The sequence below is a fragment of the Patagioenas fasciata genome, chromosome 1 (assembly GCF_037038585.1).
Source record: "Patagioenas fasciata isolate bPatFas1 chromosome 1, bPatFas1.hap1, whole genome shotgun sequence".
Classification (NCBI taxonomy): domain Eukaryota; kingdom Metazoa; phylum Chordata; class Aves; order Columbiformes; family Columbidae; genus Patagioenas; species Patagioenas fasciata.
In genome coordinates this window covers 3707741-3734380 of record NC_092520.1, presented here as the reverse complement: position 1 = coordinate 3734380, position 26640 = coordinate 3707741, and the positions used below count along the sequence as shown (strand labels likewise).

At 45.3% G+C, this 26640-nt stretch overlaps 1 protein-coding gene across 1 annotated transcript in view; it reads left to right on the top strand.

Moving 5' to 3' along the window:
• The window catches only part of WNT11 (Wnt family member 11), a 34257-nt gene extending 27224 nt beyond the window's left edge, over positions 1-7033 (top strand). The window contains 1 exon segment of the mRNA XM_065833581.2: positions 1376-7033. Coding sequence (XP_065689653.2) covers positions 1376-1550 — 175 coding nt within the window. The 3' untranslated portion in view covers positions 1551-7033.
• The last annotated feature ends 19607 nt before the right edge of the window (positions 7034-26640 follow it).

Here is a 26640-nt window from a genome sequence, read left to right as displayed (position 1 = left end):
ACAAGCAGTGGAAGTCTGTGTGATATTTGGCTACTTGTCATCCTATACTGTGCTCCTGCCGTGCTGCCTGCTCCTGGGTCAGGACTTGGGGTGTTACAGGACCAGCTCCCCATCTGCTCGTGCCATGCAGAGAGACATTTAGAGGAGAAAGTGCAGAGTCCAGCTCTGCTAGTTTCGGTTGTGATATCCCTGATAATATCAGGACTGGATTGTGGTTGTAACAACCTGCTCAGGAGCTTTCCCGGCCCGGGATCACTGGCACAGAGCCTGTGCAAATACTCTGTGGCTGCAGGGTTCCTCCTCCATCCTTTTCAGGTTACGTAGTGTTCAACAAACACCAGTGTTTGTTCTTTAGGGTATCATCTTCTTCCAGCTCCTTTCAGACAGCTTTGGAGCCTGCCTGGGAATACAGGTTGCTAGGAACTATGAGTTTTCAGTTTGGTGGAGGTATCACAATAGCTTTGCTTCTCTGCCTGTACAGAAGCTGGGTCCTGGCTGACCTGCAGCCTGAATGCTGCTGAGTCCCAACTGAGGGTCAGAACAGGTGTTTAATGTCATTTTGGGTGTCAGAGCAGGTGATGCAAGTGCAATCTATCCATCTGAGCAGGTGATGTGAGTGCTGCCCTAGGACTCTCCCTGCCTCCCCCAAGGCTGCTTGGCTGGGTCCTCACCCCACCATGTGCTTGCTGTAGCTGAGATGCAACCATGCTGCCTTTACCCAGCACCTTGCAGAGATACCACCTCCCAGCACCACTGCAGCACACTGTTTTGGAAAGCTCTGCAAGGTTCTTAGGGTGCTTATGGTGGTGGCGTAGTGGTGGACTTGACAGTGTTAAGTTAGTGGATCATCTAACGATGATCTTAAAGGTCTTTAGGTTTTTTCCAGCCTGACTCATAGAACCATAGAATAGTTTGGGTTGGAAGGGACCCTCAAAGCTCCCCCAGTGCCACCCCTGCCATGAGCAGGGACATCTTCACCAGCTCAGGTTGCTCAGAGCCCCGTCCAGCCTGGCCTGGGATGTCTCCAGGGATGGTTCATCCACCACCTCTCTGGACAGCCTGGGCCAGGCTCACACCACACTCAGGGCCAACAATTTCTCCCTCATATCTGGTCTGAATCTCCCTCCTTTAGTTTGAAACTGTCACCCCTTGTCCTATCACAACAGGCCCTGCTCGAAAGTCTGTCCCCATCTACCTTATCAGCTGCTTTTAAGTCCAGAAAGGCCACAATAAGGTCTCCCTGAAGCCTTCTCTTCTCCAGGCTGAACACCCCCAACTCTCAACCTGTTCTCACAGCAGGGCTGTTCCAGCCCTCTGATAATTTTTGTGACCCTTCTACGATTTCCTCTTGCTCACCACATTTTCTTTCTTCCAGGCAATGCAACAAGACCTCCAACGGGAGCGACAGCTGCGACCTGATGTGCTGCGGCAGAGGCTACAACCCCTACATGGACAAAGTGGTGGAGCGGTGCCACTGCAAGTACCACTGGTGCTGCTATGTGACCTGTAAAAAGTGCGAGAGGACTGTCGAGAGATACGTGTGCAAGTGAAAACCCTCCTCTCTCCACCCGGGAGCTGAGAGGCCAGCGGCACCCCAGCACTATTCAGAGAAGAGAAAACATTTCCCCGGCCAGACGTCATTTATCTTGTAAAGACACAGACTTGAAGAAAGATGGTAGGAGGGAAAAAAAGAAAAACAAAACAAAACAAAAGCCAAACGAACAAAAAAACCAAACAATCACACCAGTAAAACTAAGGCCCTTAAAAAAAAATAACAGCCCACAAATGTTTCCCCTCCATGAATAAAGTGCTCTCTGAGAAGACAAAAACTCATTTGGGATGCTATCTTATTCCAAAATATTTCCTGTGGTTGCCGATGACGTCCAGCCATCAAGTCCCTTAGTATTTTGAGCAACAAAACGAGGAGCTTTCCCCGGGGAAGAAAAGCAACTGTTGTTTGAAAATAACTAAGGCTCGCACCTGTCTGTGCCTTCCAGCAGAGGTACTGAGTCTGCATTAGGACAGAATGGAAAACACTGCAAGTCTTCAGCAATAACTGCCTTCGTATTTTTTTTGCCAAAGACTTAATTTTTAGCATGGAAGCATCCACTCCTGATGATAAAGGTGGAAAGATTTCAGGTCAATCCCCTGAAATGAACAGCTCATTTTAACCTTTCTCTTTACACAGGTTTGCAACTTTGAAGTTACTGCTGCAGGAAAAGTTGTCCATGATTTTTCTGGGCTGGATGGGGTTTCAAATTCAGCTGTGCAAGAACCCCCATGGATCCCTAAGGTGGTGAGAGTAGGGTACTCTGAGAAGGGCTGTATGGGATCCATGAGATTGTAGTGGAGCCGTTAGGAGAAACTAACAAAGTAAAGTCAAAATCCAGTGGGGAAAGTGAAAAAAAAATATAAAATAAAAATCAGCTCCTGCTCTCTTTCCCTCTTGCCCTTTGGGTTTGATGCCCTTAGTCACTGATGTTCTGCCATGTTGGGCCATCAAGTCCTTGGGGAAATCTGCCACTGCCCTTTTTTCTGCAACACTCTCGACCCAGCCCCAGAGAGCGGAGCAGGTCTGGTCCCGGCTGTAGGGAGAGCATCCATGCAGGGCAACAAATTTCCCAGAACAAAATAAGAGTGTGAAAGTGTCAGCCCTTCACCTGGCCCTGGCACAGCAGAGAACCACTATCTGTGGCTGTACATATCTTCTTTTTTTATGTGGACATACAGAAATATTTATAAGATATATACCATGCTTTCGTCTACTCTACTTCCCCACATAAATATATCTATATATTATAAACAAGCAGTAACAATAGTATGAAATAAATGCTGAACTTACTGATGCAACAGCAAAATGTTAGATTATTATGTTTCGCTCTCCTACTTGGAAAGCAGCCCTGCTTTCCCTCCTGAGGGCAGGAGGAGATCGTGGCTCGAGGCACTCGCTGGTGTGGGATAGGTAAGTTCATTTATTCCCTGTCTCCCCAGTCTCTTCATTTTGAGCAGAATTAGCCAAGATACAGTCAAGAAAACGAAAAAGAGCACTTGGAGAAAGGGAGAGTCACTGTTCTTGTTTTGCTTTTTAATATTAGTAATCACTCTCATCAGTAAAATATCCCACAGCCCCTAAGGAGCTTAATAACAAATGTGACTAATACCTCTCGTGGGTGGTTTGCTCCTCGCTCCTGCATGTTGTAGGAGTTGCTGTGCAGAGGAAGTTTTGGCTTAGATTTAGGTCCTTTTTTTGCTCATTTTTTTTTTGCAATGAGCACCCAGCTCTATGTCCCAGCTAGGAAGGGTGATGCTGGAGAAGGATGTCTGCTCCAGGAGCAGAAGGCTGCAGATTCCATGAGGTCCTTCTGATAATTTTTGGGCACCCTGTTCCCCACGCAAAGTCCTGCAAGCAGCCAGAAAATCACTCCTACACAAATGAGGTTTGACAGTGCCACTTTCCTAGAAGTAAATATGTCCATAACACTGCAGTGTTCCTCTAAATCCCTTTTTATCCCTCCCCACACCCAGCTGCTCTTTTGGAGGCATTTGCCATGTCCCTGACCAGCCCTGGGGAGCTGGAGGAGAAAAGCATTGGGGACCATAGAGCAAAATTACAGATATTTTGTACTCCTCAGCCACTTTGCTTTGCTGTAAGAGGTTCGGTCTCCTCGCCTCTTTCCCTCCCCCCTCCACGAGCAGGCAGAAAGAGGCCTTTGGTAGTTTGTCAGTGGTTTGTGTTATTGTCACCCCATAAAAGCTGGTGGACTGAAACGTCTCCGCAGTGCGGTGTGATGAGCGGTGGGTGTCTTTGGGCTGACATGCAGACAGGCTGGTGGCAGAAATCCCACTGCTCTCCAAAGCCAGGATTTGGCTCCGTTAGATATGTAGAGAAACGGCCTACTTTCATTCTTTTAAGGAATTTTATTTTTATTTCCAGTTTCTGATGAAGCCAACAAGGCAGGGTTGTTCTGACCAAAGAAAAATTTGAACATTTCAATGCTATTCTGTAATGGCTCTTTTTCTTGCTCCCTTGCTGATGTCCTTCCTGAGCCTTTCTGCTTGGCAAAAAAAATAGCGAGATGGAAGAAATGCTCTATGTGCACATTATTTTCAGCCGCCTTTCACTCCTTTGGTATCAGGCCTGTGTTCCTCACCTGCTTTTCCCATGTCAGAAGAAATCATAACTTTGCAGAGCATGAAAACACGTGTGTAAGCCTACCAGGCACCTGCGGGTCCATCAGGTGGGAAATGAACCCTCAGCAGACCTTTAGCCAAAGTGGTACCTCATACTTTGTGTCTGCCCCTTCCCCCAGCTGTCTGTTACTGCAGATGTTGAACTGAAACAGCTGCAGTGTTTGGAGGTTTGCAGTTCGGGGCATCCAGGCTCAAAATCTCTGCTGATCATAGAGTCATAGAATGATTTTGGTTGGAAAAGACCATCAAGATCATCAAGTCCAACCATTAACCCAACACGGGCACTAACCCATGTCCCTAAGAACCTCATCTCCACACCTGTTCAACCCCACCAGGGATGGTGACTCCAGCGCTGCCCTGGGCAGCCTGTTCTGATGCCCCACAGCCCTTTCTGGGAAGAAATTTTTCCCAAGGACCACCTTCAACCTCCCCTGGTGCAACCTGAGGCCGTTTCCTCAGAGTTAGAGCAAAACTAGTGTAATGGTGTTAATTCATAAACCAACAGGGTTGGCTGTGGCTGGGGCCACAGAGACTCTTAGCTCAAAGAAGTAAAATTTGAAGGAAGCCCAGGGCAGTGACCATCCCCCAGAACTGGCACTGGGGAGGCCAAACCTCGAATCCTGGGGGCAGTTTTGGGTCGCTCATGCCAAGAAAGGCCTTGAGGTGCTGGAGCGAGTGGAGAGAAGGAAACGAAGCTGGGGAAGGGGCTGGAGCACAAGTGTGATGGGAGCGGCTGAGGGACCTGGGGGGTTCAGCTGGAGAACAGGAGCTGAGGGGAGACCTTCTGATCTCTGAACTGCCTGAAAGGAGCTTGGAGCCAGGGGGGGTCGGGCTCTGCTCCCCAGGAACAAGAGCCAGGATGAGAGGTCTCAGGGTCCTTCTCCGGAGTGGCTGCACCCTTCATTAGCCATGTGCTCGGGGTGATGTGCCTCACCAAGATGAGACTCATGCACAGGGCAAGGTGTGATAAAGTCCAGCATCCCTTGTTGCACAGCACTGCTTCATCCAGCAAATTAGGGTCATCTCCCTCCTGATGGTCTGACATTTTCTAGTTTTTTCAGGAAATGGCTTTCTATGAGAGGGATGCAGTGCTTTCTGTTTTCATTTTAATACAAACTAGGAATAAAAAGAGAACCTATAACATGGTACCGTACTGGTGGAACAGCTCATGGTGCTTCTTGCTCTTCACAGCCTGTCTCTGATTCTTTCCTCCTGGCATCAGCAGCAAAGCACAGAGAGGCCAGAAAAGAGAAGTGTCATTGCTCTCAATTTCAATGCTCAGTGCGACCAGCATCCTAGAAATAGCTGCCAAATTATATTCTGTCCATGCGTAGCCTTAAAGATATTTAGGAGAACATTTGTCAACAAACAGTTTTACAAGGAAAATATATCCCTAATGGCAGGGCAAGCCCATCATGTACCAGTCTCCTTCCCTCCCTGTCCCCTCTGCAACCAGTTTGCAAGGCTTCGCTATGAAACACTGAGGGCTTTCAGCTTCTGAATGAAATGGCTTTAATTATTTTGATGCTACAGTTCTCTCATAACATGCCCTTCCAGATCCTAACAGCTGGTATTGTTTGGCCCAGCTCCATGTCCTACTACGCAGCTCTCTTGATTTACACTGACTGGGAAAATAAGCTGATATAGTCCCATAAATACTATTATTTCAGAATATTACAATATTACCCCTGAGGGAAAAGGGCAAGCCATCTTTAAAAGCATTATGTTGGTGGCTTTGTAGCATTTATCTGTTTGAAAAAATATCCATGATTTAATAAAACAGTTTGGACTTAATGCTATTTCCAAATGTGAGGATTTGGACTTCGTGTGCATTCAGCTGGCTTCATATTATTTTATGAATTCCCCCCCCCCATACCCACCCCTTTCCAGTTTTATATCATAAAGGATTTTCCCCAAAGCAGGCAAATGACATTCAATATAGAAAACTCCCATTTGACTGTTTGGTTCAGTCTGCAAAATGAAAAGTGTCTTAATCATGTTAAAGCAGGCAACCCACAAGCATTTCATGTGCAGTGACAAAAGCCTTTGCTGAGGGGAAGTGGGGCAGGAAAGGAGGCAAAAATCTCAATATAATTAACAGTGCCTTTGTCAGGAAAGTGATAAAAGAGCCCTTGAGGGACCATCCCTTTTCCTGCTAGATGCCTCTTGACAACCTCCAAGTGAGTTGGGCTTGTGCTGCCCAGTTTTCAGCTACCTGCCTGGGCAAGATGCTGGGAAGAGGCTCTGGAGATATTTGGGGACATGGGGAGCAAGAAGAAAATTAAACCCTGGGATCGCTTGTTCTAAACTCTCTCACCCCACCAAGAAGGTTTTGTTTTCTCTGCATTGGGCAGGGGGTTAAGAAACACCATCGCTTCACTCCCAAGAGCTGATCAGAGCCAGCACAGGAATGACTTTGTCCTCTGCACATGGGAGACGAAGCAGAAAACAAGATTTGGGAGAAGGGGGGAGAAAGAACAGGAAACTTAAAATCCACCTGAGATTAATGACTTTAACATGTACAACATGTTTTGTTTTGTTTTGTTTTCCCCTCAGGACCAGTTTCATCAGTCAGACAGGGTTTGATTAAATATTTCAGCAGAGCTGTGGTTTATTCATCTAGAGCAGAAGTTATCCCCTGTTCAGGGCAGCAGCATTAGCTTTGTTTTCTAATTATAACAGCAACAATAATAATAAAAATAATAACAATGGTATGCAATGTGGATCCTTTTTATTTGCTTTTTGTTAAGAGTAAGTGGACTGTACTTTGCCTGTATTGTAAAGATGAAATGAGTTATTTTAAAGATCCTTTCTGGCTTGTGTGGAGTGTTTTTTTCCCTTTTAAGTGGAATTTTTCAAGGTATTCACCAGAACCACATGGCCTCAAAATTTTTCTTAAGAAAATAAAAAGACAGAAGAGGGTATCGTGTAATTGCACAACTCCAGGAGCTGGGACATGAAGGGAAATGCTGCAAAGGCTGCAGAACTTACGAGAAAGCCACTGGATCTGAAACGCTGCTCTGGGGCTCTCGCGCTGCCACTTGCACAGGGACGAGCTTCAAACCTAAAAATTGTGGTGGGTTGAGTTACTTTGAGAGCTTGTGCACTCATACAACACAACGACAACTCAAACAGAGGCAGCTCGCGCGCTTAAGGCTAAACATGTGTATAAGTGTTTTTCTGGACCGGGGCCAAAGCACTGAATACCTTGGGGAACTGAATCCTGTAAATGCCAGTTATCGATATCTCAGATCTCTCTAAGTGGTAACTGCTGAAAAATATGGGCTTTTTTTTTTTTTTTAAATGGATAGCTGTATTTATTTCAGATTTTCTAATGCCAGGCCCCAAATTCTCTCAGTCTGCGGTGGGGTCTGTTGCATTCCTCAGTGGTGATGAACAATGAACCTGGGCTGGAACAAAGGTGGGACTATAAAACAAAAACAGGTAAAATTGGGTGCTTACAACACCACATTTGAAGATCTAGGGGTGTGTGACAGTTCAACATTCATACTGAACTCAAAATCATACCGAATTTCAGAGGAAAGAGATTTTAAGTCCATCATTCTATGTGGCTTCCTTCCTTCCCTGTTGTTTCTCATCCTAAACTTCAAGATATTTAGGATTATCCCAGATTATAGCATCTCATCCAAAATTTCAGGCTATTTAGGGTTATCCTAAATAACGTGGACTGAAAAAATCTATTTTCTCCAAAATTCAGTATGAATTTTGAGAAAGCATCCTTGAGGATGCTGAGGTTGAGCTGTCACACACCCCTAGCACTTCAGTTAATTAAGTTTATTCCAAATATCTTGGAATTTAGGATGAGACGCTATAATCGGGGTCATTATAAAAGTCATCAATAGCAACTTCATCACCAAAGAAAACCAACCAGTGGGCATTATCTCAAACCGAATTTCCCCCAGGTCTAAGAGGCTGATGATGCAAAGAAGGATCCAGAACTTACTTTGCTGCTTGCAGACACTGAAAACACGCAACTACCTGCAGCTGCTTTCCACTCCACTACCTGCTCAATATACAATTAATTTTACAAAGTGCTGCACATATTGACCAGGGCCAGGCTTAAGACAGGAAAACTGTTTTATCTTCTAAACTCTCTGCTCTGTCCGGGGCTCCAGTCCTCATCTGGTTGGGATAGATTAAAATACCACCTCGGTGCTCACCTCTGCAGGTGCTTCCTTCCCGGCTGCAGGCAGTGTGAAATCTGCAGGGGGGGTGAGCTGGAAGTCTCTTCGCATTTGGGGAAAGTGGGAAATGATGGCTAGCAACTCCCTGTATATCCGCGCTTGAGGAGCAGCGCTCGGCGTGACATAAAAGTGTTGAACTGACAGTTGCAATTTAAGGCTGATTTAAGGCAGGCACATCTCCCCTGCTCACCCTGACCCCCACACATAACTCTTCCTCTGCTGGATGTAGGGGTCCTCTCAGCAGTAAAGTATCTGGTGTTATTCAAGGCTTTGCACAGACTTCGGAGCGATGTTCAGCTTGCAGGACTCCCCTGCCCACCAGGGCTGGAAGAGGAACATCAAGAGGACACCCAGGGCATTTTAAATAGCATTGACATTTCATAGAATCATAGAATTATAGAATAGTTTGGGTTGGAACGGACCTTCAAAGCTCACCCAGTGCCACCCCTGCCATGAGCAGGGACATCTTCACCAGCTCAGGTTGCTCAGAGCCCCGTCCAGCCTGGCCTGAGATATCTCCAGGGATGGTTCATCCACCACCTCTCTGGCCAACCTGGGCCAGGCTCTCACCACCCTCACTGTGAAAAATGTCTGGCCTGAATCTCCCCTCCTTTAGTTTAAAACCATCACCCCTTGTCCTATCACAACAGGGTGATGTAAGAACTCAAAGACACTTTCTTTGCTCCACAGCACTTGTCCTAAGGGCTTTTCCAGGTCTACCATGGACCAACAAATGGGGCAATACAGAAGAATGAGCTCTCCAAAACCACAGGGCTGATCCTGCCTCATAATTGCCACTGACACACATAGGCTAGCTTGGACCTCCAAATCTGGTCCTTACAGTCCCCTAATCACCAAGAGAAGCTTCTGAGTTAAACAGGACCATAGAGAAAAGTTCCAAGCTATTGAATGAATTCCTCCTAGGAGGAATTCACCTACTCTGACATTACACAGGTTGTTGAGCAAGCTGTCCTCAGCTCCCTGCGCTGTCAATAAAGATATTTCTAGAGTGCTAGAAACCTGGCGTGCCTCCAAAGAGCAGATTGGGATAAGGCAAATTGTGTCCATTGAGAGCTAGCATGACCCTTTTCATGTAGACATCCATGCAACAGATGTCAGAAGTCAGATGAGATTTATCCTTAGCCTGATGCTTGGTGTAGAGGTCCTTCTGTTTCGATGTTTGGTCCTCTTATAAACCAAGCTAATGAGTTGTTAAGCATAGCTGGAGTATTAGCATCAGAGCATGATCTTGTAAAAGTCCTATACCCAAAATAATTACAGCTGGCATCTATTATTTTGCACTAATTGCTTAAAGATACTTCCAAATAAAACAATGAAACTCAATGGATTAAATCAAGCATTATAAACATGTAAATGTAGCTGCTTAGATTTCTTTTTTCCTCTTCTCTCCATTAGAGGGAACATTTTCATTTTGGGATTTGCACATAATTCCAAGGAAACTAGAAAAGTTAATTTTTGTGCAGTTTATAAAGAAAATCAAACCATTCAAGTGCACTGACCACTTTGTGGTTGCAATCAAATGTCAGACTCCAGTCCCCTGAACTTGACCCATATTGTTAATTACTCTTGTACAAAGTATCTTTTTTCTTTTTTTAGCCATTAAAGAGGCTATTCCAGATAATAAAATGTAAACAAAGAAACTTCAAAGAACAAAACGAATGCCATGCAGTAACTGTGTTTTACACTAACGCTGAATTGCTGGTAGAGGATTTCTCCTTCCAAAATATTTTCCATTACTCTGCGTAAGCTGGTTAATAGCCTAAGCACCCTGGCTTACCTTTAGGAGACTTAGATAAGCTCAGAGATTTTCCTGCATAGAAATGCACTGATCATCCTTTCAACATCATCCTTTTTCTCCTTAGAGTGATCTTGGCCAGTCTGACGAGATTGACCTTCGTTCTTGTTGCTGATATCCTGCTCATACTTTTGAACACTTCTCTCAATGGTGTGTGCACTGGATGAAATACAGGAGAATAAAGGAATCGTGGACTATGAGCTTAAATACTCCAAAGCAAAAAAAAATCAGCATTTAGAGGCAAGATGTTCTAAAGTTCCTTTTAGGCATCTAAATTCGATAGTGTGAATTGAGTGCCTCAATGGCTGATATATTCCTGTATATTTTATCCTTTTTTAGTCCAGAGCTATTGTTCCTTCCCAACTTTGCAACTAACATGGATTTATAAATAGGTTAGATATAAAGGAATAGGTCTGGGAATTCACCACAATTTTTGTTAAATAAAACTCCTGCCCTCTTCTAACACAATCAAATGCGACTCCACAGACCTCAAATCCCATCCAAGTTTTCCTTCTGTATCATATCCCACCTATTTTTCAGGTGCTCTCATGCAGACAGACACCTGTGGTGAGAATCATCTCACGCAGCTTCAGGTGATGGTGATGGAGATACCCCCATCTGAGCTAACCCTGCACCATCTTCATGATGGATGGATGGACAGACGGATGGATGCAAGGAAGGGATGAACTGGCTGCCTCTCATCTATTATTCTGCTTTTTAGAGTGGTCTGGGGTAGGAACATATGATTTGTGTTTTACCTGGTTTGCTTCTGAGATCTGGGCAGCCTCACCTAATTCTGGGTTTTAATTGAATCCAGGGCTGGTTCTGCTGGGTTTCATGCTAGGGGACTTTTCACCTCTATAGCTGATGCTAGGTAATGGAGTTATGTTATGTTAGAAATCCAACGAAGGTGGGTTTATATTTATCATCAACCTGTAACTAGGACTGACACCAAAAAAGATTAAAGCAATAAACCCCACAATAGAACATCTTCTTGCAGGTTTTTTTTTTTTTTTTTTTGAAAGGTCCAAAGTTTTCAACCAGGATTTGCCTTGACAGGATGAAGTGCATTTTCAGACTCAGCTTCTTAATGGGCTACATCTGCTTTATGTAATTTTGCATCTGAACTGTGTGTCTTGTCAGAAGCAAACAGAGTCAGAGCTGCACTCAGCAGTACTCACTTTCCCTGGAATCAGATAAACTCAGCCCAATAAATTAGTTTTACTGCTCTTAGTATCACCCTGTTATCATTGTGAGTGATTTAGTCTCGGTTTCCCAAAATTCCCCATTCTTTCACAATGAAAGGAATTGAGCTCCCAAAATAAATAAATACTTACTGTCTTTCTTTCTTCCTTCCTCCCTCATTTCCTTTTTCCCTTTCTCTTTCCTTTAGTTTTCTTTCCTCTGCTTTCTCTTGTTCTTTCTATCTTTTTCTTGCTTTCTCACTTACTTTCTTGCTTTCTCTCTCTTTCCATCAATGAGCTACATAAAGTAATTCACAGTTACACTTTAAAAATGTATAGCTTTCTGCTCAAAGAGAAGCTATTTAATTAGGCAATTGTGACCTAGTTCTCAGCTGGTGTAAATCAGCAGCAATGATTTATACCAGCTGAACATATGAATTCTGGTGTTTGGTAGCAGCTTTTAGAGGCTCTGCCTTGTAAAGTGCATTGGACTGTGTATTATATTAACTACAAGAACATTTTGTAAAAATACAGTTGTATTTTGTGTTGTCTTCTTTTTTTTCCATATACTTTATATTCCCACACTGTTTGCATGATTAAACAAGAGGAAAGATGGACTTGTCGTTGCAGAACAGACCAGGAGCTGGGTGATAATGGTCTAAGCTCCCTCTTATATCATGGGCAAGTGGCTTGAAGCTGAGGTGCTGAATATCCCGTACGAGGTATTGACAGCTCGCAAGCTCCGCTGGAGCCCACAGTGCTTTAGAGGGATCTAAAGGGCCTCCAGAGGCATCTGGAGCTGTGATGGATGCAGCCCACAGGCTGGATGCTCAGCAAGGAAAGAGGTCAGAATAGGTATCCACCACCATGGTGATGGAAGTGCAGTAAGAAGGCAAATAGGAATCAATACTTGTTGTTTGTTTGCTTGTTTTTAATGTATTTCATTTTCTCAGAAAGGCTGATGGATCTATTCCTGGGGCAAATGAACTCAAGAACTGACAATTGATATATGGGCATCTGATTAGGGGCATCTGAGAACCCAGTGAATGTGATTTTCTCCTCTCGCAGGCTTAGCTATGCCTGGCAGAGGGTTGGGAAAGGAATGAACACTTGGCAGTGGCAATGTCCTAAATCATCTAGAAAACCTGGCCAGAGTTTGTCTGTTGGAGTTGAGAGCTGTGGGAGAGGTGGCAAGCTCTGGCAAGCTGGAGGGATGGCAGTTTGAGCCCTGATTTTCTGAGGATATCAGTCTTTTCCGACATTCTTCTTCTGCCTTCACGAATGTCTGTATGTCCATCCTCTGTCCTTTCGGATGCCTTCTGCTCTCAGTGATGAGTCCCAGCCAACTTTGGCATGATGTTGGAGTTTCAAGAGCACCAAAGGTGGGATGATATTCCACCTGCCTACTTAAGCCAAGTCTGTTGTTGAGCTAGTTCATCCTGGACTTTATAAGCAGCGATTAGAAATTGGCATCAGGGACTTGTTTCATCTTTGTGTAAAACAGCCCATAACCTCTCTGATGTAGGCAGCACACTGCCAGGGTAGTTCAGGATTAGTCTCCTAAACGATCAATTATACTTGTTATACTTAGAGGGAAAAACAAAGTAACTGTATCCCATGTAGAGTTAGGTGAATTAATTTAGTGATAATAATCCCAAACTCTTGGAGCTCAGTTCCTGTCTTTGTTCTGGCTAAATTGCTTTTGGAACATGCCAAATCTATGGGCATAATAAGTCAAAGAAAGGCATTTCTCTGTGAAACACAAATTCATTTTCCTGCTCTCTTTTGTGCTCAGTTATAACCGGGATTTCATTAGAGTGTGTTTGAGAGTGGAAAAACATATTATCCTTTAAATATGGTGTCCCAGTTATGGCTAAACTTTCTGTTTGGACTTTGACTGAGCTACTGGGCTTAAATCCCAGCTCTGGAGCTACCAGATGGACCACATTATTCTCACTTGCAGAAACCCCATCAGACAAAGTGTTTCGACCACAACAGCTCTGCTGCTCATGGAAGGTGCGAGGTACTAATGGGACTTTGTGTTCCTGCCATGGGTGTCATGCCGCTTTTGGTCCCCCTCCCAGCTCACATTGTCCTTGTTTTTTTAAAAATCCCTAAATCAGAGGAATGGGGAAAGGACTGGTTGAGACAAAGCCCTGCCAGTGGATGGGGCAAGGCCAGATGGACATGCCTAAATGAGGACCACTGGCATCTCAGCATCACAGCAGCCTGGAGTGCTTCACAGGGGAATGTGTCAGTCCAGCCAACAGGCGCTGCCAAAGAGAGAGACGTGTTGGAAATCACACTTCTCTCTTGGACTCAAGCGCCTGTGTGTAGCCCTGAGATACCTGCCATCTTTGGCTGTGTTTGACTAGTAAATAAACCGGGCTGGAGCCTGTTCGCTGGCTGCCCATGGCAAGTGGCACAGGAGAACTTGCAAACAGATGGTTTTTATTGCCTGAACAGATGACTTCACCCCTACTGAGTTTTGTCAGTGATCTTTGCCTTCTGCTAGGATGACCATGCATGGGTGATGTCTGGACTCACTAGCTGGTGTGGACCTCAGACACAATGGGGAATAAGGTAAGATATAAGCAGTCTGGGTGATCATGGAACAAAGCTGGAACCATTACTCTGGCTCTAGCTGTCTTTTTAATACAGACACAGCCTTGGAAGCTTAAAGCATTTTGTAACCCTTTGCTTTTCCTTTCCTGAAATTGTACATTCTCACCTTCTCATATCACAGAAGAGAGTCCTGCAGTTCACCTTGCTGTTGGCTGTATAGCTAATTCTCTTGTTTGTCTTGAACCTCTCCTCCAACAGCTTCATTTGGTGTCCCCTGGTCCTCCTTCTACACTAGAAAGTTCTTGTACTGAAAGAGACCCTTCTTCATCCCCCCGGTATATCTTCTCATTTTCATGTAACTATCACCCTCGTGATCCTCAGGGATGTGTAACACAGGCATAGAGGGTTATCCTGCTACCACTATAGTGGTAGCTCATAGTCCAGCAGCACATAGCATGTAGACCTCTATTTTCATGCCTCCTCAGAAGTGAGTCCTTGCAGCTTTTTGACTGCGAGGAGCAGGAGTCACTGAAATGTCCATCCAGGCTTCACTGAGGGATAGCCAAGGTAGGGCTGGGTCACATTTGCTTATTTTTCTTGTCCCAGTGCCTCCCAGAAGATTTCGTACCCTGAGGAGAGAGCTTAGACAGTGCTCCCTGGCCACAACACGGTGAATGGTGAGGAGAAAAGAAACAACATTTTGGGTTTTTTCCAGGTAAAAAACCACAGGATAGGAACCATATTATCCTCATCAGTGACACCGGGTCAGGTTTTGATTTAACTGTTCACCTTCTTGCTTAATAAATTGGAGTCTGAGGCAGGAGCTGAGGAAGAACGAGTGGGTCGCTTGGCTCTTCTGAGCTACTGTGTTTTCTCCAAAGCCCTTTGCAGACAGGTGGAGAGGATGGAGGTGCTGGCAAGCCCTGACCCCCCATGACAGGCTGGAAACACTGATCACGCTTTGCCTGCATGTAGGTGTAGTTGGAAAGGCTGCCCAGACCGATGTTCTGGAGTAAAACAAGCATGTATCACCCTTGGAGATACTAACAGAGGTCACAAAACCCACCTTCTTTCCATATCTCCCAATGGTACAGGAGAATGAGAGAGCTAACCTGTGAGGACTAGTAGCAAACTCTTACTTTTCCCACTTCTCATGTGTGGGAGGAAATCTCTGTACCTCAGTTATACTTGTTACCCCTGTATGAGATCCCTTAATATGCTGCTCAGAGAGAGGAGCACACAACAAGGACAAGAGATTGATCCTAAAATGTTTCAGAAGTGGGTAACTTCCCCTGTCTCGTCAGCTCAGCTAACTTTGGGTACTGGGGGTTCAAGAACAAACTCCTGAGGAGGTCATTGCATGGGGTTCACCTGGGTCACAGAGGTCTGTACCTCAGCTGGGGGCCTTAGCACCATCCCCAAGACCATGGAGACATGTTCAGATATCACAAAGTGAGGTCTGCAGGAGAAGCAGAGGCCTCCCTTTCTCGAGAAGCTGGGCAGGGGGCTGGAGAGCCAGCCCACAAGACCTTCATAGCACCACCAAACCTCACCAGTAGCCTCTGTTCCTGGTGCACGGACAAGAAAGTGAGGAGCAAAGCTCCATAAGTATCTGTGGGACATGAAAAACCAGCTGGCTTCATGTCAAGATGAAAAGCAGATGTGATCCTTGTACTGTGGCTTTTTTCTTCCCTGGCAAGCAGATGTTGTAACCTTTTCTAGAGCGGGCTGGAGAAACGTGCCCTCTTCTCCAAGAACGGGCCAAAGCTCCCTGCCAGGAGAAGGAAGATTAAGAGATACAGACCTCTTCTTGGCCCAGCTCACAGCCTGCAAAGAGGGTGCAAAAGAGTGTGTATGGGGGGCACTGACACCCACTTCATCATTGCATTGGATCCATGGGAAAGGATCTGCAAAGAGAATCAGGAGTGTTGGTTGGCTCAAGGTGGAGTTACTTGTAAAGCTTGTGTGTGTTTTTTTCTTTAAGCATATGTAATCAATTGTGGCCTGGTCGTAGCAACGAGTGGGAAGTCTGGGTCCTTTGTGTGCATGAAAGGGCAAGTAGTAGGTTTAAGGCTGGACTGAAAGTCAGAGGGTCGGGAGCCATGGAGGAAAGAAAGCAGGACAATGAAGGAAAAGAAGGGAATGAAGTCACTGATTGCTTCTCAAGGCTGTATTTTAAAATGTCACCTGATTGGTTTTCAAGCCAGAAAGGTTTCAGGTCCAGTGGGTTTCCAGTAACGATGGCAAAATGAGGAGGAGTATTGAAAGGAATTTGTAAACTTTGTATTTCTTTCACAGTTACTTTAAAGTTTCATGAAAAGGACTTTTGTCCTTCCTGGCTTGAAACCAAATTTGGGACTAAAAACCAGTCTATGTTCACCAAGAGAAAAGGCTTTTTCTCAGCAAGATTTCCAGTACTTGGATTTGTGACATTGGAGGGTTGTTTTTTTTTTTTAGGAAGAAATGTTTCTCTATGTCTACATTTTGTAAAATTTCATATTGTAGTAATCTGCGTGGAAACAGCCTTTCTGTAGGCAAAGTCTTCAGAATCACCATTTTCCAGCCCATGGAGGGGATTGAGACGTTTACAAGGAAAATATAATGCTACCACCTTGATCATTTGAAGATATCATTGCGAAGTGCGTGGCTGTCTTCCAACTGATCTGTGCTCCATCAACTGGAGAAGGGCAACCGCAGGCCGAGGGCTCTTCTGGGTCTGCTCTTCCCCAGCAACCTCTGGTGCCAGAGCAAAACACAAGATGTGCAGTAGTGAGTTTCTGGAGCCCCCATTAAACCATACCATTATATCAGATTATGGGCAATTCGTTGCAGCCTTTACGCCACATCACAGAGTAGACACAACTAGAAAACAAGAGGATGAGATGATGATTGGACTTTGGTCACTAGTCACTCTTTTTCACAGATCACAGAATCACAGGCTGGTTGGGGTTGAAGGGACCTCTGGAGATCCTCCAGTCCAACCCACCTGCTAATGCAGATTCACCAGAGCAGATCACACAGGATCATGTCCAGGCAGGTTTGAATGTCTGCAAAGAAGGAGACTCCACAACCTCTCTGGGCAGCCTGGTCCAGGGCTCTGGCACCTCACAGCAAAGAAGTTTCTCCTCATGTTCAGATGGAACCTCCTGTGTTTCAGTGTGTACCCATTACCCCTCACCCTGGCACTGAGCACCACTGAAAAGACTCTGGTCCATCCTCTTTACACTCACCTTGCAGATATTTGTCAGCATAAATAAGATCCCCTCTCAGCTTCTCTTTTCCAGGCTGGACAGAACCAGCTCCCGCAGTCTTTCCTCATCAGAAAGATGTTCCGGACCCCTCATCTTTGTAGCTCTCTGCTGAACTCGCTCCAGTAATTAATAGGATCGTGGAACCATTTTGGTTGGAAGAGACCCTTAAAATCATTGAATCCAATGATAACCTAACTCTGGCACTAAGCCATGTTCCTAAGAACCTCAAATTCCTTGTTCTTCTTAAACCAGGGAGCTCAGAAGTGGACAAAGTACTCCAGATACTGCCCCACCAGGACAGAATAGACTTAGCTTAAGTCATTAGGTATCTCAGCTCATAGATATGTAGGGAGCACACAGTCCCTACTAGCACTGCAACAAACGCTGGAACTGTCTCTTGTCCTAAACTGTTTGTTAAATAACTCATAGTCAGACCTGAGGTTTCTACAAAGGTTTATTTTCAAGAGAAGGAGATACGACTTCATCATGCTAACAAGTATCAGAGAAGGAATCAGACATCAGGGTCTCAGGGGGATGAAGCAATCCAAAATGTGCAGAGCCAGAATCAGGGACAAGATCGCTGGAACAGGGAAAATTGCATAACTCTGGGCTGGCAGCTGACCCAACATTAGTCCTGGAGACTCACCTGCAAACTAAGCTGACCCTAAAACAGAGGGAGTCAGCTCTTATGTGCTTAGTGTGGAATGACCTGCAAGGGATTTGGTGAACCCAGCTCAATTTCCATGTGTCTTCTGATGAAATCTGTATTGAAGGCATTATGATGGTGTGGGCTTTTCCAGATGTGACAGTTGATGTCTGCAGGCACACTTTTTAGCAGTCTGCAGGGTTAGGAAGACATTTTATGATCTAGGTGGATGAGGCTGTTTAATGTCTGAGCAAAAAAAAAAAGAAATAATAATGGCAAAGAGCTGCCTAACAAGCCTTTTTCTGAGCGATTGCTAGCCAGGCTAATGTGTATTTGGTCATAAAGCAGCTGCAACATTTGGGATGTATTAGCCAACTTTTGCATAACATATGTAGGAAGATGCTGAGAAGATATAACGGGTATGTTATGATGTTGTACAAATCTATTGAGTTACACAGTATAAAATTTGAGTTACTTTAACAAAGTGACCTTTGTCGTTGGCGTGGACATGGTTCACGTGAAAGGCACAAGTTTTTGGTGTGAGATTTTCTTATGATATTTCATCTGTATTTCCCCTTCTCCCCCCCATATCTGCAAGATAATGTTTTAGCTTTTCTGTCAGCTTGAGGATCATTCAGATACAAGAGTAATGAGAAACAGGCACCTCCAAGAAAGTGGACCCACTTCATTTTAGTGACAGGAGACCAGTGACTGGCCTCACTATCTGGGGAGTGCTGAGTCGGTCAGTCCTGTGTGAAATTACCCATTTTAATAATAGCTTTTTGTGGGAATGGTGTTGCCTGTGTGAATAGCCTGTGGAAAGGCCAACCAGAAGATGTGGGGGTCTTCTCTTCTGGGGTGTCCTTGCACTTGAAGGTGGGCAGTGCTGCTCATGTTGTGTTTGATGAAGGAAAGCTGGGCAACAATTTAAATTTCAGATCCTATTATAAAATACAACCTGAAGTCCCCGTAAGAAGGCCCTTGCTGCTTCTAAACCATAGAAGAGCTGGTTTAAAGATTCCTGAAATCACCCCTGGAATCCCAGGGAATATCTTCACTGCTCAGTAAGAGAGGTCAGGTCTTGGATGGTCGGTTGTCCATGCTCTTTCACCGTTAGCTCACTCCCAAACCCTGCTCTCAGGCATAGGAGAGCTGAGGTGTTTGGACACAAGCCATGCTGTGACACTTGGCCTCAGGGCCAGCAAATTGGCCCCGACCGGCTTCATTTAGCAGAGTAGGTGTTGCTGATGGGACTGGACCGCTTTTGGCTCCCTCTGCCCTGCGCAGTCCTTCAGCACTGTCCCGGCAGGCTTTGCACCTTCAAACACCCCCACAAGTCTTTATGCCACATCTCAGAGCTCGTAACACCTACCCTCAGTTTCGTGCTATGAAAACATTACTCTGGCAGGCTGCAGCGCAGCCCACTTAATATTTCAGACACTTTGAGCAGAACCCCTCCATCCCTCCTCCAGTAATTACTGTGAACTAGGGCCACAGGGCATCACACGGGACCCGGAGGAGGCTGAAGGCCAAATGCCATGTGGTGTGGACCAGGCAGTCTGCTGGCAGCCCCAAGCTGTGTGTGGTGATACAAACCAGGCTGTGCGACTGGACTTCGAGGACGAATGGGAGCACAACCCTCTTTGCTTTAGGACTACAGAGGAAATTGTTGTGGATTTAGAGGACCCATGTCCTTAGAAGGTAAGAAAGACAATTGGAAATTGCAGACATTGGAAACAGTTTGTGAGATGTACATTCATTCGACTGACTTCCCAGCTCACCTTCATGGGATGAAAATTGTGGCTCAGATAAATCTTCCTTTGGTAAGACATGTGGCAACAAACAAAACCCAGCAAGTCTCTATAACTACCCCTGGTTAAGTCTGCAGTGCAACAGAATCATTTAATAGGGTTGTCAAATGCAAGGTAAGCCATGGCAGCCAAATGTGAGGTCATTCACATCAACTCAACTTACCATGCACAAGTGTCCAACTTCTGCTTGCCTTGCATGGAGAATATGCACTGGGATAGTTACCACATCTCAGCCAACATATGGCAATGTGTTCAGCTGACACAACTTGGTTGTGTGTTTGAACCCCGGCATCCAGCTGTTCACAGATGATGGGTTGCATCTCCATAAAGGGGTGGCAGATGTGGACTGCTCTGTGAGAAAGAAAGCCCAGATTGTCTTTAATCCAGAATGCATGGGTTTGACATTCCAGGCATATCTTGACATTGCTGCAGATGTTAGAGCAAACCTCTGGGTCCCCATGCAGGGAGTGCAGGTATGTTCTTATATGTACAAAAGGGTTCCAAAATGCCTGTGATTTAAACCTGTTCAATAGACTGGGTGTGTTCTACAGGAATATCACAGAATCACAGACTGGTTGTGGTTGGAAGGGACCTTTGGAAATCATCCAGTCCAACCCACCTGCTAACGCAGGTTCACTAGAGCAGATCACACAGGAATGTGTCCAGGTGGTTTGAATGTCTCCAGAGAAGAAGACTCCACAGCCCCTCTGGGCAGCCTGGGCCAGGGCTCTGGCACCTCACAGTGAAGAAGTTTCTCCTCATACTCAGAGGAAACCTCCTGCGTTTCAGTCCGTGCCCATTGCTTCTCATCCTGTCATTGGGCACCACTGAACAGAGTCTGGTCCATCTTCTTCACACCCACCCTGGAGATATTAATCAGCATAAGGTCACCTTTCAGCTTCTCTTCTCTGGGCTGAACAGACCCAACTCCTGCAGTCTTTCCTCATAAGAAAGATGCTCCAGACCTCTGATCATCTTCATAGACCTCTGCTGGATTCTCTCTATTAACTCCTTGTTCTTCGTAAACTGGGGAGCACAGAAGTGGACACAGTGATTCTGTGATTCTGAGGAATTTACATTTCTTCACACAGTGAGCTGTTTGCCTGGAAGAGCCAGTCTATGTAGGTGTGAAAGCCACCAGCTCACCTCCCAACCACTCAGCCTCATGACCCTCTCGCTTCATCCCTGAGTTTACAGGGACACTGCTATCCCCTTTGCACCTCAAACCTTTCGCCTGGCCCACCTCAAAGGAGATAGCTGTCACCATATTTCGTCTTCAGGCATCATTGTGTGAAGTTGCTCTGGAGATCCCAGGTCAGGTAGAGCGAACAAGGCAGGCTTGCCAGCTGAGATACCGGTTTATCTGGCAGAGTGGAAATGGTGTTCCTCGATTAAACAATATGAGAGGCTGGGTATATTTTCAGAGATGATGTGGAAGAGAAACCATTCCTCTTGCAGTGATGCTGGGGGAAGAAGCGGCTCCTTCAGCACCCATCTCTCTGCTGGCAAGGAGATCACAGGGGTTATCTGTGGCTTTTGTAAGATGGACATATGACTATTTACTGACTCCAGGCAGTGAGGAGATGGTAGGTTTTCACCACTATCAAACCAGAATGGTTTTGAACTAACACCTCAAATATATCTCAGCAGGCTTACAAGGCCCTGAATATCTCCCTTCTGTGCAGCATTCAGGTCTCAGAGGCCATGGGTGTTATTAGTACAATAAACATTGATGTTAGCTCTGTATCTGCCAGGTACGCTGCACTTTAGAAACACTACACGTATTCCCAGACTTTAGGAATTTCCCCAAATCCTACCTATTCGAAACATATCCCTCAGCTGCAAAAATCCAAATGCATCTTCTATTGTGTCTCTACAGTGATTATCAGAAGATTTTCCTCCAGTTTAGCAGAGCTGCAACTTATACAATCTTGACCTCTGAAGCACAAAGAGAAAGAAGAAAATAACAGGGCACAGTGTCTCCTTTAGCTATTATTCCACCAGGGCCAGCCAAGCTACTGAAAGGGAAATCCCTGCACAAATTAAGGAAATTCAGATATTTCTTTCATTCTAAGAGGCATTCCCGACAGAGACAGGGCTTGTTTCCAAAAACATGGCTGCATTCCAGGATTAGAGAAACTTTATTATGCAAATATTGACCTGTGTTGTAGGAAACAGCAATAAAAAGCTGTCAAAGGTGACAAAGGCTATTGTACTTGGGTTGCAACATCTGAAGCTAAATTTTGAGAGCATTGTTTCACTGGTGAGATGGGTTTCACAAATAGAGGGTAGCAGTGGGTCATTTGTGCGTTTCTTTTGTTTTTATTTTCTTTTCATATTCATTTTAATTGGGGAAATTTCTGTCCTGGAAATGATGACGGAAACACTAGCGAATGCACAGAATCCTGTTATTGTCCAGGACTTAGTCGTGCAATGATCCAAACAATGATCCAACACGTAGGCCAAAACTAATAAAGACCTACCTGGCAGGAACATGAAGAGGAACATTATGCATTATGGACAGGCCCCAGGAATGAGAGCACCGGGTGGTAGAATATTAGAAAAAGATGGGAGCTCCACCTCCAGTGAAGCTGATGGAAAAGGCCGAGGGAGGCCCAGCAATGATGGGGCAGGAACTCAGTAATGATATACAAGTTGTAAGGTTTGAGGCAAAAGTCAGGGGTCGCACAGATGAGGATTTAGGTTATGCTCTGGTGAGGGAGAGCCAAGAAGTCTAAATATTTGCAGCTTATGTGCAAAGGGGCTGGAGAGAAGAGAGGAGAAGAGAAGAGAAGAGAAGAGAAGAGAAGAGAAGAGAAGAGAAGAGAAGAGAAGAGAAGAGAAGAGAAGAGAAGAGAAGAGAAGAGGATACAGCACAACCATGCAGGCTGTGTAGGTGTGAGTTGGAGCAACGCCTTGCCCTTAAAATGATTTCATCTGCCTCCACAGCAGAATTGAATTAAATCTTCACAAACTGGGGCAAGACGTTTTAAAAAGTCATCTCCACTCATTCCTTGTCCTTACAAAAGAATAAAAGAATGACACAGAGAGTGTCCCCTACCCAGATGTAGTCAGAAACAAATGTTTTTAAAAGTATTTAAAAAAGCAAATAATGACTCCTCTTTCCTTTGCAATGCCCTCCTAGCTTCTGACATGGGTGAGTCTAGGGTACAGTTTTATTGCATTCAAATGCAAATATACCAGACTCATATTTCAACCTTGGGAACACTTGCTGAAGCAAAAGGAGGATTTGGCCCTGAGACAGGGGCTACTTTAAAAGGATATTCTCTTTTCTGCTACTTATCTCCTTCTGTTAGACATGTCAGATCTAAGCTGTGCTCACCTTGGTGGTATATAGGTGCTTCCCAATGGCTCTATAGGATATCCTCATTTATTCAGAAAAGACCGCTTCTTTTTCCGGTCATCTCCCCTCATCATATACATATTATCAGCATCATGGGCAGTGTGAAAAATAGAGTTTATACCCCATCCCTGAGGTGGCATATGAATCAGAAGCCAAGGGCAGGTGTTGGCATCTAGACAAAAATTCTTGTCCATGTTCCTTCAATATCCCATCCTCAATATCTAACCATGGTGAATAAACTGTTCTTTTGCACTGCCTGTCTCCCTCCATCAACTATAGAGACAGTGTAGTTGGTGTCGCACCAAATGCTAATTTATCATGACAATTAGCAAATTAGTCCAAAAGTTCACAGAGGTCATGAGCTTTCCATGACTCCACTACTCTTTGTGTGAACATGGGATCATGCTATCTTGATCTAGATATGATATTGCTTTTGGGGGTTGACATCTAGGAGTGGTTTCAGTGCAAAATGTTAATTGTGACCTTTGGGATTGTCATGGGTCCTTCAAAAGCAGCCTGGTGTTCATGGAGTCTGACTGAGCGTCACAAAACCTGTGTCGTGGTTTAATCCTAACTGGCAATTAAGCACCACGCAGCTGCTCGCTCACTCACTCTCTCTGTGGGATGGGGGAGAGAATCAGAAGAGCAAAAGCAAGAAAACTTGTGGATTGAGATAAAGACAATTTAATAGGCAAAGCAAAAGCTGTGTGTGCAAGCAAAGGAAAATAAGGAATTCGTTCATTACTTCCCATTGACAGATTTTAAGAGCCATCTCCATTACACACAATTGTTACTTGGAAAGACAAATATCACCACTCCAAATGTCATAGAATTGTAGAATCATGGAAAGGTTTAGGTTGGAAGGGACCTTCCAAGCTCCCCCAGTGCCACCCCTGCCATGAGCAGGGACATCTTCACCAGCTCAGGTTGCTCAGAGCCCCGTCCAGCCTGGCCTGGGATGTCTCCAGGGATGGTTCATCCACCACCTCTCTGGCCAAACTGGGACAGGCTCTCACCACCCTCAGGGACAACAATTTCTTCCTCATGTCCAGCCTGAATCTCTCTTCCTTTCATTTGAAACCATCACCCTTGTCCTGTTGTAACAGGCCCTGCTCAAAAGTCTGTCCCCATCTCTCTTAAAGGCCCCTTTTAAGTCCGGAAAGACTGCACTAAGGTCTCCCTGGAGCTTCTCTTCTCCAGCTGAACACCCCAACTCTCTCAGCCTGTCCTCCCAGCAGAGCTGTTCCAGCCTCACATCATTTTTGTGACCATCCTAAATCCTCTCCACACTTCTTCTCTCACCAGCTTTACATGTTGTGCACGATGCCATATGATGTGGAACATCCCTTTGTTCAGTTGAGGTCAGCTGTCCCTGCTGTGTCCTTTCACAGCTTCTCATGCATCTCCAGCCCACTTGCTGGTGGGGTCGTCTGAGAATCAGGAAAGACCTTGACTGTGTATGCGCTGCTCAGCAGTAACGAAAATATCCCTGTATTATCAACACTATTTTCAACACAAATCCAAAACATCACCCCATGCTAGGTACTAGGAAGAAAATTAACTCTATCCCAACCAAACTCAGCACAACGTGGCACCAAATATGCTGCTCCTGCCCAAAAGCCCTACTAATGTGCTAACCAGGAGTTTATCCCTGGAAAATCCTAGTCTAGGGCTATGCTGCTGCTATATGTTCAATTTGCCTACTAAAGAAAATATTGCTCTGTCTGAGGTGGTGCTGGTCACTGTGTCTCTGCACAAATGACGCCTGTTAGTTGTAGCACTGGTTACCTCATAGTTCAGCAAAATGGGGTGAAAAGGTCTAACATCGAGTGTCTGCAAGTGCAGTGGAAGTAAATAGATGCTGGAGCTTCTTTTGCGACCTTTTTCATTCTTCCTATGTACCAGGTACAATGTGGTCCAGGGAGTTTTAACAGTACGAGTAACCACATACGTACGCCAAAAAAAGATGCAGGGGAGTCTAGACTTGTTAAAGCCTTTTCCTTGCTGTCTCTGTCTGGCAGACCCTGAGTTTTAAAATACCAATGCCTTTTCTTGTCACTCTCAGCTTTAATTTATTATTTTTTTAAATCAATAAATATCCTTCCACTCCTCCATCTGGAGGATTCCTCCGTCATCCTACCACTGCCAAGCTGATCAGAGCCACCTATGCAATGCCATTTGATCCAGAACATATTTCAATCTTGGCCCATTCTCAGCCTCATAAATTCCTGACATGATTCGGGAGGCGTTTCTGTTGGAAATAACTCTCTGCTCCTCTGTCGTATTTATAGAGATTGCTGCTGCCTCTGATCTGAGGCCAAACATTAGGAGTAATTGCAGCAGGAAGCAGGACAGTGCTCAACATATTGTTTGTCTGGATTGTTTTAATTTCAGGATTGTGGAAGTGCCCCCACTTACTGATGTTAGGAGAAAAAAAAGAAAGAGGAATGGAGGAGAGGAGAGGAGAGGAGAGGAGAGGAGAGGAGAGGAGAGGAGAGGAGAGGAGAGGAGAGGAGAGGAGAGGAGAGGAGAGGAGAGGAGGGGAGGGGAGGGGAGGGGAGGGGAGGGGAGGGGAGGGGAGGGGAGGGGAGGGGAGGGGAGGGGAGGGGAGGGGAGGGGAGGGGAGGGGAGGGGAGGAGAGGAGAGGAGAGGAGAGGAGAGGAGAGGAGAGGAGAGGAGAGGAGAGGAGAGGAGAGGAGAGGAGAGGAGAGGAGAGGAGAGGAGAGGAGAGGAGAGGAGAGGAGAGGAGAGGAGAGGAGAGGAGAGGAGAGGAGAGGAGAGGAGAGGAGAGGAGAGGAGAGGAGAGGAGAGGAGAGGAGAGGAGAGGAGAGGAGAGGAGAGGAGAGGAGAGAAAAGAAGAGAAAAGGAGAGAAAAGGAGAGAAAAGGAGAGAAGAGAAAAGAAGAGGAGAGAAGAGGAGAGAAGAGGAGAGAAGAGAAAAGAAGAGAAAAGAAGAGAAAAGAAGAGAAAAGAAGAGAAAAGAGAAAAGGATTGTTCAGGATTTATTATTATCATTATCATTATCATTATTATTATTATTATTATTATTATTATTATTATTATTATTATTTTATTTTTGTTGCTTTTATTAGAGGTAAAGAGGGAATCATCACACTTTCTGCTGAGGACAGGGAGGTGAATTAGATGTTGGTGACTTATTAATTCAGGAATCCTGTCCCTGTGCAGATTCGACCAGAGGTTCCTACTTTTTTTTTTTTTTTTAATTTTAATTTTCTGCTTGTTGAAACAAAGCCAGGAAATGCACATGGCTCTGCATACACATATGTGTGTCTGTGTGTGCATGACGGGAGCGGGAAGGACGCAGAGCTGTAAGTGGGCCCCCAGAAACATCAGCCACACCACCGCACCGGTCAGGGCTGAAGCTGCACATGGACAAGGCGCTAACGCTGACAAATTGGAAGGAGCCACCCGTCCCGCCAGGTGATGGCCCGTACTCAAGGCGTGAAGTCCTTGGCCATGTGGCTCAGAGCTGGGAAGGAAAGCTGCAGGAGGTGGATGCCAGGAGCCTTCAGACACACCGTGTCTGCACTGGGGTAGCTGTGTTTGGAAATGAGAGACACATGCACATGCTGGGAGCCTGAGCTGAA